Genomic DNA, 18,006 nt, shown 5'->3' with positions numbered 1-18,006 from the left:
TATGTAATGTAATGTTAATTTATACGTTTATAACGATAATTTCCACCTCCACTAGTTTCATCTCTTTTTGTTTCGCAATGTATTTCAATGTTTTCCATCTTTTGCGTTATTTTGCCGATTATTAGCGCGCTCATCACTGTATATGGTCGTCATATTAGATCCGCCATTTTGAATTTTACAATTTTAACATATGTATTCGTCATCAGCGATCCCAAAATTTTATAATACCGTTTTTTCCATGAGATTTATTAAAACTTTATATATATGGTCGCCAAATTGGATTTGCCATTTTGAGTTTTACAATTTTGACATCAGATTCGTCATCAGCGACCCCAAAACCCTTGTAATACTGTTTTTCTCATGAGATTTATTAAAACTTTACATATATTGTAGCCACATTGGATTAGCCATTTTGAGTTTTACAATTTTGACATCAGTTAGTCATCAGCGACGCCAAAAACCTTATGACTCACATTTTTGAGTGTTTTCTAATACTATTTAGAGTTTTGGTCAGATTTTTGGCATTCTGGCCCACTGTGTGTCTCTAATGATTGTATCAACACTGTTTACGTCCATATCTCCCCTTTTCCAATTCTTTCAAAACTATACATATTATGTATTTATTAATATTATTTTTATTTATTTTAGAAAATTAATATCAGTATTAAAATCAATAGTGGGAAAAGCTAGTGATGACTCATTAGTTTCAAACAGTCTGATCTTCAAAACCATGAAGTGCCTACAGTATTTTATGAAGTTCATTGCCAGGAGTAGAATTCTATATAAAGAACTTTACCCGGAATATGACTCCGAGGACGATTTCGAAGAAAGCATGCGAGATCTCTTACAAAACATTATCTTCATGATGTCTTCTAGTATAGAATCCTTGATTCGGGAACAAGGAGCTTGCCTTAAGTATTTGCCAAGTAGTATACCAGATATGTTGTTAATTTTTGACCCTAAAGAATTAAGGTAAGGGATTTTATATTATTTACATATCTACTAATAGCATTATTACACCTCGTATAGTTTAAGTTAACTGCTACTCATTAAATCTATATACAGTACTAAACTGAATATAACACACACACCTGATTTTTTTTTTCGTTAAAAAAAAAGTGTTTTTATTTTAATAGGTGTTCTATAGAAAATGGGGTATACTGATTCCGAATATGTCCTTAGTTTTTTCTAGCACGTCCGGTTTTCAGAGAAAATGTGTTTGAAATTTTTCATAGAAACTGCAAAATTGAATTGTTCATAAAAAAACAATATCAAATATATCTTAGACAATCGTTGATTTTTTGAATAAAATTGTTCTCTTTTTCAGTGAAAACTGCGTTTTGTAGTTTTCTTTTTGGAGATTTTTGTGTGTGTCCGTCTTCAAGATCCAGCAGTAATCAGCCACCATTCAAATATCCCATCTTCCTTGGTAACGTCTCTTCATCTCCTTTCTTTTGATGGAACCTCTCTCCCTATTCCTCGCTTACAACTCTAAGATTTTCGGGAAAACAGTCAACGGGAGAATCTACAAAATGAAGTTTGACGTACATATTGCATCCCAGTTTTTTAGAATTTTCAACCTTGTTGGCTACAATTTCTTTGTAGTTTAGAGACTTCTTGTTTCCAACGAAACCGTCTTTGACTGCTACGAAAAAACTTCATGCTTCAGATTCATCTTGGGTCATTACATTCTGATGTTAAGGTTCGAACTTGAGGGCCTACAAAACTTCTTTCTTAATTTTAGCTTCAGACAATTTTGTGTCAATTAATGCAACGTGCTGCACATTTTTTTGTTGTAAATGAAAGTGCATAACATCAAGAATCCTCTCTGAAAATTTCAGATTAATCGGGGTAAAATTACTAGAGATACAGCATGTTGGATATCCCTACCTTTGACTCGCTTTGCCACGGTTTCGCGCCAGCACGCTTGAGCGTAGTGAGACATATTCTTTAACTGTTCCCCATCTTTTTTGTTGAGTACTCCGCGGTTCAAAAGTATATTACGATGTGCATCACTTTACTATTTGACAGACAAATAAGAAGACGAAGACGTAGTTGTCAAAACTTTAAATGCGTTTTTCTCAAAACTGCTTTTTCAAAGGCGGTGGACATTGTAACTCAAAAACTGCTTGACCGATCAACCTTAAATTTCGCGTAGATTTTCTTTAGACATTTCGTGAGATAACGCTGTCGAGATATATTTGTTTTTATGCTTATTTTTTGTTTAGCAATAATAAATATATGTTGATTTTCACTCTTTTGTTACAAAGAATTTCGTTTTTTGACTTTCAAGTGATACCAATAACTCAAAAATTGTTAAAAATAAAAAACTCGACAGCGTTACCTCGAGAAACTCATAAGCTAATAAAATCTTTGTGAATTTTTTGTTTCACATAATCCAGTGACGAGTTCTGATGTCCATCGCAAAATCCATTTTTTTTTTGGAGGTGACTGTAAAAATTTGCCACCGTTGGCTTATTTTTCAATGTTTTTTCTTGGCAATTTTTTTCTTGAATTGTACTTAATATATGCTTATTTAATTTAAAAAATAAAATAGTTATACCATACTTTCTAAAAAATCACAACAATGTTCTTGAAATGTTGATTTCAAGCCATACCCTCTCCTTAATGTAAATTTCGTGTTCGAGTGTCACATTCGCACAAAAAACATGGACACTTTGTGAATCCAGACTGCTGACACAAAAGCATGGATATTATTTTGAGATCTCCACAGAGTTGCCAACAATATTCGCTATATACTCCTTCTCAGAGGCATCTTTCATTGCGTCACAGTTTTTCGATTTCTTTCTAACGCATTAAGTCGGAAGCGATAGAAAAAAGGTACGCCAATGATTAAAGTAATTTATAACATTTATTCTAGTTGATGTATTATTATACAAAAAATGATTTATGTATTATTTATACGACTATAATCTGTACAATTTATAAGACTATACAAATCAAAGAACATACCTTTTTATAAATGAAATAAACACAATTGATTTACTTTTATACCAAATTACGATTACGATTCTGACAACTGTCAGGTTTAACTAATATGTGATGCTATGATTCTCTACATTCTTAAAATCATATATTACGTCATTAATGACACACTAAAAGACTGAGAAGAACTTTAAATTATAGTCGTATAGATATGTAATAGGTAAATAACGGGTAAATACCTAAATAATTTCTTTTCCGATTATAGCGCCATCTATCAACAACTGGAATAAATGTTATAAATGTGTATGTATCACGAACGTACCTTTTTTTCTGTCATTTGTGTCACATTGAAAAAGGCCTCTGAGAAGCACCATACTTTATTTTATTGAGCAACAGCTCAAGATACTCTTATGTTTCCATGAATTGATTTTCATATATTTCTTTGTTGTTACAGTACAATTTTATACGATATGTTAAACAATATGCCAGTGGGTCGTCTCACCAAACAAAAGATGATGACCATCAACGAGATCATCCACAGTAAGCTATTTTTATATCCGGAATGCCGGAAAATCTTGCTGCCAATAATAACTGACCAAGTAAAAACGTTATTTACGACCAAGGAGGAGGTAAGTAGCGATAGCTGTAAGATTGCTTCTAATGCTTTTTATACCACGTTGATATGTACCAGTGGAGACTCGTTATCTACGAATAAATAGGGTCAAAATGTACAAGTTAAACTAAATTATTATTTTTTATAGTCCTCGAATTAATGTGCTCAATATTATTTTCATTGAAGTACCGGTCTTGTTTTTAAGGAAAATCTCATCGACTTGTTTCTTTCCATTCCATATCAATTGACTTTTTTATGTAGTGGTGTAGTAAATTATTACGATTTTTTTCACAGAACATTATTTTAATAATGGTAAGGGTTTAAAATAAAAATAAATAAATTTAAAATAAACATAAAAATAAGGCAATAACGCTCTGTTAAGTAAAACATGCTTTGAAGAATTTTGACAGCCTTCCCATTTTGTCCTATTATTGACTGGATACTACTAAGTTAATCCAAATTGATAGAGACAACCAAACCACTGAACTTCAAAGAAGAATCACTTTAACATGGGCTGCATATTGAGTTCTGTCACTTCAAGAGCAACATGTCAAATTATTTGAAATAGAAGACGTTCGAACAGTCACAACTTACTGCGTCAAAACATTTTTCTCAACCCAGACCACAACACATAACTCAGTGTAGCCCCAAGAAGGGTTCGTTGGATTGACTCTCAGACACAGGGTTAGATTCCATCAACAAATAGAGAAAATTATTTTGACAAATTATTTTGGCCGACTCACATTCAATTTCTATAAAATGGGCTTTAAAAATATGTGATTATTTGGTCGCGTCCGTATTATCAAGATGACCGTAAATAGCAGGTCATAAATAAGGGAATATACATATAATTGGTTTGGGGAACTTTAAAACCGGCCGTAAGTACAGGTGGCCGGTAACACAGGTTTTACTGTAATCAGTATAACACCACTCACACTGATTAATTTTATTGGCTTTTAAGATAACTATTTTTTCAAAGTTTCATCAGTTCTTTAGAGCATTTCTTCGAGGGCTACTAATTATTATGGCATAAGAGAATAGGCGTTTGCTTGACTTTGCGAATGGACTGACACTAAAAACGGCTTTTTGCGTGTTGCTATTAATTTGCTGTCCCACATGCAGCGACAAGGTTTAGACTTGCAAAAAGTACTCGTATAATAAACGCGGGTACCGGGTATTTTACCCATACGCTACGGGTACTGGGTACTGAGTACCCAAAATGTACTTAGAGTACAAAATTCGAGTACTTGTACCCGGGTATTGCCCAGCTCTGGAGGTAGACCACCTACACGATGGACACGTGTCGTTAAAAGATACACTCAGGTAGCTCAAGACCGACATAACTGAAAGAAATTAGGGGAGGCCTATGTTCAACTTTAGACGTAGAAAGCTGGATGATGATGATGATGATGGCTACGAAGTAACGGAGCTCAAGATAGATAAAAGTTGTCAACCACACTAAACAAGTTTTTATCTCTCGAGAAAGTTTAATTATAATTAAATATCACAAAGGAAGCGAATATTCTATGCCGGGCGGTGAATTGGAAAACGAGCCATAGGAAACTCAATGTAAAATTCTAAACTGTTGAATTTCTGCTTCCTTAATTATTTTACATCAAAAGACATTAAAAACTATTTGTAGAGGATTGAAATCTGTATTGAAGACAACTGTTGTTAAAATTGTTCTACGAATTAAACATATGTCAAAATTTTGTAAAAATGTAATACATTTTTCAGTTTTTCAGCCCAAAATTAGTCAACACATAGTGCAATAATGTGTCACAATGAAGTTATTATTTTCACATTTTTGAACTGTCAATATTTTTATTTTATCATTTATTGTTTAAAAACAATACAGTTGACAATATACCCTCAGTTGCGGAGAAAGTATTAATAATAAATATTTTTTATTCAGTCAATGGTGTGAGCACTGTCAGTTAAATAGTAACGTGTGGCCTAACTTTTACACACATACCTACTCTGACAAATGTATTATATTTTTCAAAATTTTGGAATGCGTTTAAATCGTAGAACAATTTTAACTTATGATTTCAATACAGATTTCAATTCTCTACAAATATTATCTCATGACTTTTGATGTAAAATAATTAGGGAGGCAGGAATTCAACAGTTTAGAATTTTACATTGAGTTTCCTATGGCCCGTTTTACGATTCACCCGGTATTGGCGTTGTATTAGTTTTTCTCTCTAGTAAAATGCTGATGCGAGGCTGACGCCATTAAATACACATACATAATAACTTGAATGAATCGGAGTGATTTTTTAAATATTGTTAACTTTTGTTTAACAGAAACAAAACTAAACAAAACAAAAATGTTGTTTCAGAAAACATTGTATGAAGCTTCGCGCTACTGTAGTCTACTTTACGTTTTTTTTTCTTTTGTAATCTTCACACTCCTGGTAGTCTTTAATAATTTTAAAACTCCTGGTAAATCAAATAACTTTAATGTTTCGATTTGTGTGATAATATATTATTGTTACCTCTGGTATATTGTAAACTTTATCGAAGGAACGGTAAAAGACGCTGATGTTAAATCATTTTTGCAAACAAATTAAAAACATGCTAGTTGTACTCCATCTTAATTCGAATTTAGTTGGGTTGGAGTACGTTGTGCTGAATGGTGAAAGGCCATTTTTAAACACTTTTATTTAGTTCAATAGTTTGCGTCAAATTTTTAGACGTTAATTTGAGTGCCTTTTCTCCAATGCAAATGAATGAAAATTTGCAGACAAACGTATTCGCGGGAACAATACACGAATAGTCAATAAAAATTTGTTTTTTATGTTTAATAATTGTTTAAATAAAAAAAAACGGTTTTAATGGAAAATGATTAAATTCTCGTTTTTTACAATGTAAAAACTTGAAACTTTTACGTGTTGTAGCTAATGAGATGAACTATACATAATTTCACTTTTTACGTTAATTGTTAACGTTATGCTTTATAAATAAACGAATTTCAAATTTTTTGCTGATTCCGACTACTTTTTATGTTAGTACATCGTATGTTTTATACATATTTTAAGAAACATGACGATATATTTTAATGTTTGAAAAGTGTAAGACTAAAAAGTAAAAAATTAAAAAATATGAAAAAAAAAATTTTTTAGGAAACGCTTTTCTTTAGTTACGAGTGACTAAAATTACAAATATAAAAAAAATCAACTAAAAAGCAAAAAATAAAAAAAATTGAAAAAATCTAACACATTCGTTAAAGAAAAGCGTGGGGCGAAAACCGTTTATTCGATGAAGACGCGCCACGCTTTTCTTTGACGAATGTGTTAGATTTTTTCAATTTTTTTTATTTTTTGCTTTTTAGTTGATTTTTTTTATATTTGTAATTTTAGTCACTCGTAACTAAAGAAAAGCGTTTCTTAAAAAATTTTTTTCATATTTTTTTTTTTTTTTAAATGAACCACCAGCAGCAATACAATAGAAATTTGTCATGAGGTGACTGTATTAGAATCGTTACTTTTCGCGAAGAAGGATACCGTCAAATTAAACTCGCTGAACGGTTTAATGTCACAACCATTTTAAGAGTGTTAACAACACATTTTAGTGTCACTGGAAGTAACTCTAGAAGACCCGGTCAAGGCCGCAGAAAGGTCACAACTCCTAATCAAGACCGGTTTTTGACACTTCGTACAGTGAGACAAAGGTTTGTTACCAGTACTTCTCTACAAAATTACTTTGGATCCTTATAACTTTGGAATCAACCAAAATACGATAAAGAGAAGACTTGTCGCAAACAATCTGCGCCCTGGAAGGGCACCCACTGGTACATTATTGACCAGATTATCATAGAAGGCAAAGATTGTATTTTGCTCGTGAACATGTTTCGAATAATGATTGGGGAAGAATATTGTTTACCGATAAATCCAGATATTGTGTTTTTTCTGATGACAGGCGAACAGAGTGTACAGAAGGCCTGGAGAACGCAATGCACAATGTAACACTGTAGGGCGTGTAGGAACTACTGTTTAGTGGCAACTCGGTAATGGTGTGGGTTGGGATTAATTTGGAGGATCGTACGGAATTAGTTAGAATAGGTCACGGGCGTCTTACATCACATAGATACATTACAGACATTTTAGAAGAGCGTGTCGTGCCATTTGTACTATATTTTGGGATAATTTCATGCTTCAGGAGGTTGGTGATTCCAAGCCATGGTTTGGCCCTGATAAGTCCCGACCTCAACCCAATGGAGCTTGTTTGGGACATCGTACGGATACGACTTCGAAAGCTACCTAATGCACCAAACACATTAAGGGCCGGTTGTTCAAACGCTAATCAAAAATGGAATCAACTGATCATTATCAAATATTTAATTACTGTCACCAACTTTCAATGTCAACTTTGATTGGGTTGCTGAAACCACAATTGATTACAATTATGATTACAATTATGTTAATTATCATGATGATATTTAACATAATTGATTACAATCAACTGATTGGCGTACTAACAACGGATTTTGTTATTTGATGGTTGTTAAGGGGACTTGATTATAATCAACTTCTTGATTAGCGTTCGAACAACCGGCCCTTAATCAATTGTTTTTGCGAATTAAAAACCTCTCGGCACGGGTGGCTACTTGACTGCCGATATACGATTAATTCTAATGATTATGGTGCGGAGTGGCATCAGCGCGCTTCTTCGTCCATAAGAAATACATTGCCTTATCTAAACAACGTTCCATTCTTAACGTGAAACGCTGTATAGTTTAATTTTTTTGAACTGTAAAAATGTTCAGTTCCGTCATTTATTGATGATGTTAGGTAGTTTTATTGCAACACATTTTTCGTAAAAAAAAGAAAAGTTTTTTGTTTCAGTTGTTCTAAATGCAACCTTAAAGAATAAAAGAACAAACAATTTTTTTTTTCATTGCCACTGAAATTATGATTTTAAAATTATGCAGTAATATTCGCGCGCAGTGTAGTTAACGTAACGAATATTCTGTTGGGAACAATCGCGTTAGTACTCTGGTATTGTTTAGAAACAAGATGGTGTTGATTAGAAACAAGACCGGCATGAAGATTTGAAAAATTCGAAACGAGTTTCCACTGTTATAAACCTAAAAAAGAAACAAAAAAATCACGCTAATTTGTACAAATATCGCCACGTCGTTTTGCACAATATACAACTGAACATTTTATCCTGTACATACATTTTACATAGTAATATTCATCGGATGTACATACATATATCATGGATGTCTTGCATATTTGAATATTTTCTGTTTTCAAGCAACTAGAATTGTTAATAGTATCTTCGTAGCTGCTAGGTATTTTTAATTTAAGTACAATCAAATTAAGTGTTTTAAAGAATATTGTCGATATTGCATTATGAATTATATTCTAATCTAAATATTTCAATATTCAACTTTTAGGCTATTGATTATGTCCAAAAAATAAGGCTAAAAGGAACTATAACGTTCAAGGGGTTTTATTGTTTCATATATTCAATGGACCCCCAAATATGAAAACACCGACGAGTGCTACCATAATTTTTTTTACAAAAATATATTCAAACAACAAAGAAAAAAAAAACACTAAGGAACGCGATTTTGTTTTTTGTCCCATTACTTTTTTCAACGGGATATAGGTATCGGCATTGCTCACAGAAAAATGTATATCCTTCCTTTTCAAAATGATGTTTGGTAGAAATCTTTAGGATTCATAGTATTCGAGATACGATTTTTCAAAGTTCGCCACTCACACATTTTTGGACCATTTTTCCTTGCTACATTTCCCAATTTTTTTGAATTCATTTTTTCTCTAAATTTTCACAATGTTAAATCATTTTAGTTTTCTTTATATGACACATGTCAGCTGTCATTTTGAAAAGACTTTTGGGAAACCACATCCCGTTCAATCTGTCAATTCATTATGTCAGCCATCTCCACTCCAGATGGGTGTTCACACCTTCTATCTATCTAATCAGCCCTAAACATCCATCCTTGGATATAGGCCTCCTCTTCCTTCTTCCATGCCTCTCTATCTTGGGCAATTTGCATCCATTTTGACCCAGTGTGTTTCTTCAGGTCATCTGACCATCGCATCTGTGGCCTTCCCCTTTTTCGTTTGTGGTTCCATGGTCTCCAATGTATTACCATCTTAGTCCATCTTTCATCCTTCTGCCGTAGGGTGTGTCCGGCGAACTTCCATTTAACTTCCTACGGATCCATTCGTTTCTTTTCCTGTCTGATAATTTAATGTTCAGCATTTGTCTTTCCATGGCTCTTTCTGTCTTTGCTATTTTTTCCATGTTCTCTTTTGTAAACGTCCATGTCTGAGAGCCATATATTAAAACAGGGAGTATACATTGATTGAAGACTTTTGTTTTTAGGTATTGCGGGTATTTTCTGTTCTTTAGAATATAAGACAGTTTTCCGAATGATGCCCAGGCCAACCTTATTCTTCTCTTTATTTCTTTGGTCTGATTTTCTTTATTTAATCTAGTGATTTGTCCTAGATATATATATTCTTTTACTTGTTCTATTCTTGTTTGTGCCACTGTAATTACTAGTTCTTCTTGTTGATTGGTCATGGTTTTTGTTTTACTGTAATTCATCTTCAGTCCTATCTTTGTCGATTCTCTATCTAGTTCTTCCATCATTCTTTGTAATTCTTCACTTCTTTCTGCTATTAATACAATATCATCAGCATATCGTAAGTGATTCAGATATTGCCCGTTTATGTTTATACCCAAACCATCCCAGTGCAGTTGTTTGAACACATCTTCTAGCGCTTGGTTGAATAGCTTGGGCGAGATGGTATCTCCTTGTCTTACTCCTCGGTTTATTTTAATAGGCTCCGTTTGTTTCATTAGCTTGATAGTTGTTGTTGCCTTATCATATATATTTGTAATTAAGTCGGTATATCTGTAGTCTATTCTGCTGTTTTGTAGGGAATTCTTTACTGCCCAGTGTTCCACACTATCAAATGCTTTTTCGAAGTCAATAAATGCCATGTATAGCGGGATATGATATTCGTTAGCTTTTTCGATTAATATCTTCATCGTTAAAAGGTGGTCACTTGTACTGAAGCTTTTTCTAAATCCGGCTTGTTCTCGTGCCTGGTATCCATCTAATTTAGTTGTTAATCTGTTTGTTAATATCTTGGTTAATAGTTTGTACATCACATTTAGTAAAGTTATGGGTCTGTAATTCTTTAGATCCTTTTTATCTCCTTTCTTAAATAGTAACAATGTTACTGCTTCGTTCCAAGTGTTGGGTATTTGTTTTGTCATTAATATTTTATTCATAAGTGTGTACAAAACTTCTCTAGTTGTTTTCCCACCATTTTTTAGCATTTCTACAGTTATCCCGTCTTTTCCTGGCGATTTATTATTCTTCATCTCCTTGAGTGCTCTTTTTATCTCATTCTTACTGATTTCTGGTTGTAAGTCGGAATTGACATTTTTTATTTTTATTTGTAATTGCTTAAGGATTTCTTGTGTTGGTTTCTGTTTTGTATTGTAGAGGTTTTTATAATATTCTTGTGTTATTTGTATAATTTCTTCTATATTATTGGTCTCTATGCCTTCTTTGTTCTTTATACTATTAATCTGAATGCTTCCAAGCTGTGGTTTTAAGCACTTCATATTTTTATTTTGTTCAATGGTTTTTTCTATTTTTTCTTCCTGTACTCTCCTTTGACTTTCCTTGATGTTCCTTCTGATAGCTTTGTTTACCTCTTTGTAATCTACTGTGTTTCTCTTATCTTGTTCTATTAATGTTTTTCTTTTGCTCATGAGGTTTTTTGTTTCCTGGGATATATAGTTTTCCTTTTTTATTCTTGTTTGTGCTACCTCTTTTCCCACCTTTGCTAATGTATCGGTTAATAGCTGATTTATTTCATCGAAATTTTTGTTTTCCAAATCTCTAGTGGCCGGTATACTTTCCCTTATTTTTTGTTTATATTCCTCTTTTGCTTTCTTAAGTTTTCCCATATCTAGTTTCGATCTATTTTCCATTTTCTTTTTTGTTTCGAATTGGCTATTAATGCTGAGTTTGGCTCTGACAAGTCTATGATCACTACCGGTTGAGAAACGATTCAGCACTGTAACATCTTTGATGATGGCTTTTTCTGTTGTAAGGATGTAATCTATTTCGTTTTTAGTATTGCCGTTGAGACTTATCCATGTCCATTTTCTTTGCGGTTTTTTGTTAAAAAACGAGTTCATAGCAAAAAGTTGTATTTCCTCCAAGTAGTTCATTAATGTATGTCCTCTATTATTTCTTTCGCCGTATCCATATTGTCCTATTCTGTGTTCGTCTTCGTCTATTCTTACCCCTAATTTGGCATTGAAGTCTCCAATTATTAGCGTCAATTTAGTTTTCTTTTCTTCCACAGCGAGTGTTATTTCTTCGTAGAAGTTTTCAATATCTTCATCTTTATATGTGCTTGTTGGTGCGTATACCTGTATAATTTTCAACGACGTTCTTTTTAATTTAAGCATAATGTAGGCTACTCTGTCTGATATACCCTTGGTGGATTGTATGTATCTAACGATTCTCTTGTTTATTATAAAACCAACTCCGTTGTTGGTGTTATCTTCATTACCTTTGTAGTACATCATGTTTCCCGAGTTTAATAGTATTTTTTGTTCTCCTTTTCTTCTTATCTCTGACAGACCGATGACATCCCATTGTATATGAGTTAGTTCTTCTTCTAATTCGTGGAGTTTAGTGTCTTCATTCATGGATCTGATGTTATATGTACCTACGTTTAGTTTAGTCGAATGTTTGCCTCCCCCAGAATCCTTGAGGCGGACCGGCTTGTCGGTGTGGGACTGTGAGTTGTTATCTCTACCCACCTGGGGTAATATGCCGTTTGTTTTGTGATTGGACATGTTTTTCTTTGAAGAGGGTTTTTTGACATTAAAACGCCACGCTTGTCAGGCGGGTTGGCGAGTTTTCATTCAGCCGCCCATTCTGGGTCAGACGCTGTTGTCAGCCGCTCATTCTGAGTCAGACGCTGCGCTGTTTTGATTCCATACAAACCCTAAAATCAAGGGGTTGCCACGTCCGCCATCCATACCGTACCGAAGGTGTTTTTCTCCGCCATGGCTGCCGTTGTGGACTTCATCCGTAACCCTGGACAAGGGACCCTAAACAGGTACTAGTTTCCCGGGTCAGGAAACCCCTGGAATCTACGGAGGGCAGGGATTGATTCATTTTCCCTGGTAGGACTATCCAAAGGAGTTCCTATCCGCTACCCATGTTCCGTGCTCAAAATTTTTAACGTGTTTTTGTGAAGCCCTAATGTGCCTGCCTTTTTTAGATGTTTTTTCCAGTATTTTCAAATTTAAATGAACATTTTCAACCATTATCCACGTTTTGTTAACTTTGAAAGAAGGATTCTATGAGAAATTTTTTCAGTGAAATTGTTTACAATAAAGGGATCTTTTTAGTAGTGGTACTTATATAAAGTGATTTTATTGTAGCATAGCTCTGAAGATGGCTTTTGTAAGCCGAAAGCGCTCAGCTAGGAAGTAAAAAACTTTACACACTTCGAAAATACTTTTTTTCTCATTCATTCATTTCTCATAAGCGTGTACAAAAACATATCAGTCTTTTTCAAATAATTACGAAAAAGCTATTAATTTCTTTTGCTACACAATGTAAAAACAAAAAATACAAAAATGAAGTAGTATAGACAGCAATACAGAGTGGGCCAAAGAAAACAGTCCACCTCGATATTTGGCAGTATTTATTAGATTTTAAGGAAATGACGAAACAGGTCGATTTTTGATCTAAGGGGGACACATTTTTACGGTACATACATTTGTCATTTGTCAACTCCCTCCCTTCGACTTCCCCCACCTCTTATTTTTAAATACGGAATAGGGGTCGTGTGCTAGCTCATTTAAAAGGTTATTCAATCCTCTATTCAGTAATATATACATTAACATAATTATTTATACAGGGTGTCCGGAAAAAATATTTTAATTAAATTAATTGGCACAAAAAGAAGAATGTATGTAATTTATTTAATTCAAAATACATTCCACTGCTGTCACAAAACAGAAAAAAATGTTTTTTGATGAATAAACAATTATTTAATTTCAATGTTCAATCTGCCACCCATCTTCCTCTTGGGAGGTAGAATATTGAATTTAAGCGAAAAACAATATTTATTTGTCAAATAAACATTTTTCTATGTTTTCTGTCAGTAGTAGAATGTATTTTGAGCACATTGGCTGCCACCATAAGAGTTTAGGTACGTTCACCAGGTGCCAAAGTGAAAAATGCTTACAAAACAATATTTATTCATACAAATGGTTAATAATACAATGTAAGTTTACATTCTTACAAATTTTTTTGAAAAAAATAGCAAGATCACGGGTGATCCTAATGGCACTGCACTAACATATTACACACGTATGTGCCACTAGTATCACCGGTGATAGTGAACAACTTAATGCTTTTTAGTGAAACATGTCACACAGTAAAATTTTTCACAAACATTACAAAATGTAGAAACAAGTTTGGGTTTCTTTTGAGCTTCTTTGCTGCCTTTTGTTGCAACTGTTTCAGTGTAACATTGGTTACAACTTTTTCTCTTCTTCCTATTGTTTGTAGTTTTGGCGTCAACTGTAACAAGCATATGCTTTACAGTAGTAATAGGCTCAGGCATCGGACTGTAATTGACTAAACTTAGGATTAGCATTTCCCGAAATGAGATAACTTGTTGTTTTGGTGTGTTGAAGGAATTATATATTATCAAACTATTGATGACAGCCGTATTCAATAAAACTTCAATTGCAGCTTTATGGTACCAGCGAACACTTTTTCTCAGAGGTGAGAAATAGCTTGCGAGTTGATCTGAGACATCAACACCATCTTTTCCTTTGTTGTAGTCTATAATTGCTTCAGGTTTAATTATAGCTGCACCATCTTTCTTATGTTTACCTGTCTCTTTCATGTCGATTCCATGTCTGGTCGTCAAGAAGAGGACATCACGTTTATCGTGCCATTTGCCTATTACAATGCCATCACGATGTTCCTTTCCAATTATCTCTCCTTTTTTTAATTTTGCGGAAAGTATATCTTCTGGAATATATTTTCTATTTTTACGTAGTGTCCCTAATAAGTGCCTATTAGCATCTAATAATTGTTTTGCTAAAGGCACAGACGTATAGTAATTATCTGTTATTAAAACTCTTCCTTTTTGTAGATAGTCGTTTGCTAAATCTAGTACAATTTTTCCCGATAAATCCTGCCCTTTATTAGCCATTTTTCCGGTATACATAATCATTTTTAGAGTATAACCTGCAGGATTACATAATTTAAACAGTTTCAAGCCATAGCGGTGACGCTTTGAAGGTATATATTGTTTGAAAAGTAGTCTTCCTCGAAAGGGAATCATACTTTCATCAACAACTAGTATTGAGCCAGGATTACATTGTTGGGCAAAACGTAATTGTGTCATTTCAAATAATTTTCTAATTTTATGGCAACGATCGTTTGGTAAAGCAGCCGTGTTATCAGCAAAATGCAAGAATCTCAAAAGAAGCTGAAATCTGTTTCTAGTCATTACAGAAGAAATAAAAGTAAAATTATACAATGGTGACTTACTCCAATAATCAGCAATTTTGGGAAGCTTGACAACTCCCATATACATAACACAACCCAAAAATTTTAAAATTTCTTCTTTATTGGTAGGTTTCCATGCATGAATTCTGGATGATCTGCTATAACGTTGTGCATTTTTTACTTGCGCAGCATTTCTGTTAGTCTCCTCTACAATAAGTTGTAAAATTTCATCATCGACCAGTTTCCTGTATACATGAAAAGGAGTTAGTTCGGTTCTATTTTGAGGATACCTATCATGATAGACATATGATTCATTACCAGGAAACTGTATATCGAGACGTAAATGAGTACAGTCAACTTCGTACCATTCATCGTCATTATTTTGCTGGTCGTTAGATTTTACCGATTGTCGTGCATTTTCATCTAATAAGCTTGAATAACTGTTAGATTCATCTTCTATATCAGATTCTTCTTCGTCACTCGGGTTGTACTCTGAACCGGATAACACACATTCATCAGAATCCTCCTCTAACAATTTGAGCAACTCCGCCTCTGTCAACTTTTTATTTTTATTTGGCAGACGCTGCATTTTACTTGTACTTGGTAAATTATCCATGATCTGAAAGACAAATTCCAATTAAAAAAAGTAACTTTACTATCACCATTTTTCATTAATTAAATGTAAGCAAAAACATTTGAGGTTATGTAAAATAAGTACTGTAATATTTTGTTTATCCTTACAAATATTCAAGCAACAAGATTTTAAAACGAATAAAGTACATATACTTACTTCATATAATTTCAAATTCACCAAAAAAACTGCTAATTCCGTAGAAAAACTTGATAATGAATGCCACTAATCGTTTCTACAACGCCTTATTATCAACTGTCGTTACAAGCTATTTACGACATTATCGCGCCTAACAAAATAACATAAGCTAGCTATGGGTTCCTAGTGTGCCACAGTAAAACTAGTTGAGCGTCCTCACAGTGCCGACCGTTATAATAATTCTGAAAGTTAAATACGCACAAGTAACACCGGTGATCCTAATGGCACAATTGTAATCTGTTAGTTAGGATCGCCGGTGATCCTTGTGGCAGCCAATGTGTTAAATAAATTGCATACATTCTTCTTTTTGTGTCAATTAATTTAATTCAAAATAATTTTTCTTGGACACCCTGTATAAATAATTATGTCAATGTTAATATTATTGAATAGAGGATTGAATAACCTTTCAAATGAGGTAGCACACGACCCCTGTTCCCTATTTAAAAATAAAGGGTGGGGAAATGGAAGGGAGGGGGTTGACAAATGACAGATGTATGCACCGTAAAAATGTGTCCCTCTTAGATCAAAAATCGACCTGTTTCGTCATTTCCTTAAAATCTAATAAATACTGCCAAATATCGAGGTGGACTCTTTTCTTTGGACCGCTCTGTATATACAGATGCAATAACAAGTTTTAGTTGAATTAATCAAGTTGAAATAAAGTTACTTTAAATCATTATTCAGTTCAAAACATATTTTTAACCAAATCAAATATTATGTTGAAAACAGAAAATGACACGATTGCAATCTACTGCACCAGAGACACCTTGGCCACCGAATGTTTCAACAAAAAAAGAAATTAGGTACTTTTTCTTGTAATTCTATTTGCATCCACTTTTCTGAAATCCTTTTTACTGACCAAACTACCACACGCTAATTAGGGATTTCACAAAAGTTAATTTTCTATAGTTGGAATGTGCTAAAGTTTTATTGCATGTTTTCTTTCAGTTTTTTGCTTAAATTTAAAATGGTAAGCACGCTGGGATGGATACCGAAGTGGATTTGAACATAAAAATATGCGTTTTATAGTTAGTTAGAACTTCCCTAAGACAAGGTACTCTTGGTACTACTACTGTTTCTATGTGTCTACCCTCGTAAAAAATTTTATCTCAGCCTGTTTCTCTTTTATCTTTATTTACTTCTTTTCATCGGTCCCTTTTTTACTTTTTTCCTTCGATGAAATCATTGGGGCATCTTACTTTTAATTCTTTAACATCTCCATATTATCTTCCTTCCTGCTCTATATTTTAAGAATGTAGTGGCGTCATGCAATTTGTTTGACTATTTTTGTTCAATTACCTCTCCCCTGTGCGTGTTATTTTGCTTCGGAGAATGAGTAACCAGTCATGTTCTTTATTTGGTCCGACCATCGTACTGGATATCTTCCTCTGAATCTTTGCCCACAACGTTGCCTTCAACTGTCATTCGTTCCGTACCTTCTCTTCTAGTTATATGTCCAATCAGTATATTTTGGTTGATAGTTGTGGTGAGTCTAGTTTTTATCTTAGTTCCACTAGTATTGAATTATTTGTGCGATGTGCGGTCCATGGTATGTGCAACATTCTAAGGTAGACCCACATTTCAAATGCCATTATACGCTTTGAATCGGCTTTTTTGATGGTTCAAGTTTCCGAAGCGAGGGTGGCGATAGGATATATTAATGCTCGAACAAGGCGTAATTTTGTGTTTTTTGTAATGTCAGTGTTCTTCCATATTTTTGTGAGTTCGGTTGTTGCTGATGTGGTCATTGTGATGCGTCGACGGATCTCGTCTTCGCATCCTAACGGAGCCTAAGTAATTAAATTGTTTGACCACTTCGTAATCTGCCATGTTTATTATCTCTGGTTGATTGTTTCTGTTTCACATATTATCTTATTAATGCTGTTTATTCTACCAAGATTCGAAAATACCATTTCTTATACTTTTATACGTTATTTTTATCCTCTCTTTATGCTCTATTTATTTTCTGGGTCGTTGTCTATCTGAGAGTATTTTATCGCCTTTCTACCTCATTAGTTCCTTCTATATACTCAAATCTTTTATACATTAATCCATTTT

General features: G+C 33.6%; 1 protein-coding gene across 12 annotated transcripts in view; it reads left to right on the top strand.

Moving 5' to 3' along the window:
* Window positions 1-18,006, top strand: part of LOC114342691 (dedicator of cytokinesis protein 1) — a 165,231-nt gene that overhangs the window by 75,133 nt on the left and 72,092 nt on the right. For all 12 annotated transcript variants that reach the window (XR_007698096.1, XR_007698095.1, XM_050650545.1 and 9 more), the window contains exons 10-11: window positions 649-972; window positions 3,401-3,575. Coding sequence is in view for 10 of the 12 variants with exons in the window: in XM_050650545.1 (XP_050506502.1) it covers window positions 649-972; window positions 3,401-3,575 (499 nt within the window). In the remaining 2 variants the exon portion in view is untranslated. The remainder of the gene's footprint in view (window positions 1-648; window positions 973-3,400; window positions 3,576-18,006) is intronic.

Source organism: Diabrotica virgifera, chromosome 5, assembly GCF_917563875.1.
Source record: "Diabrotica virgifera virgifera chromosome 5, PGI_DIABVI_V3a".
NCBI classification, from domain to species: Eukaryota; Metazoa; Arthropoda; class Insecta; order Coleoptera; family Chrysomelidae; genus Diabrotica; species Diabrotica virgifera.
This window is presented reverse-complemented; position numbering and strand designations above follow the sequence as displayed.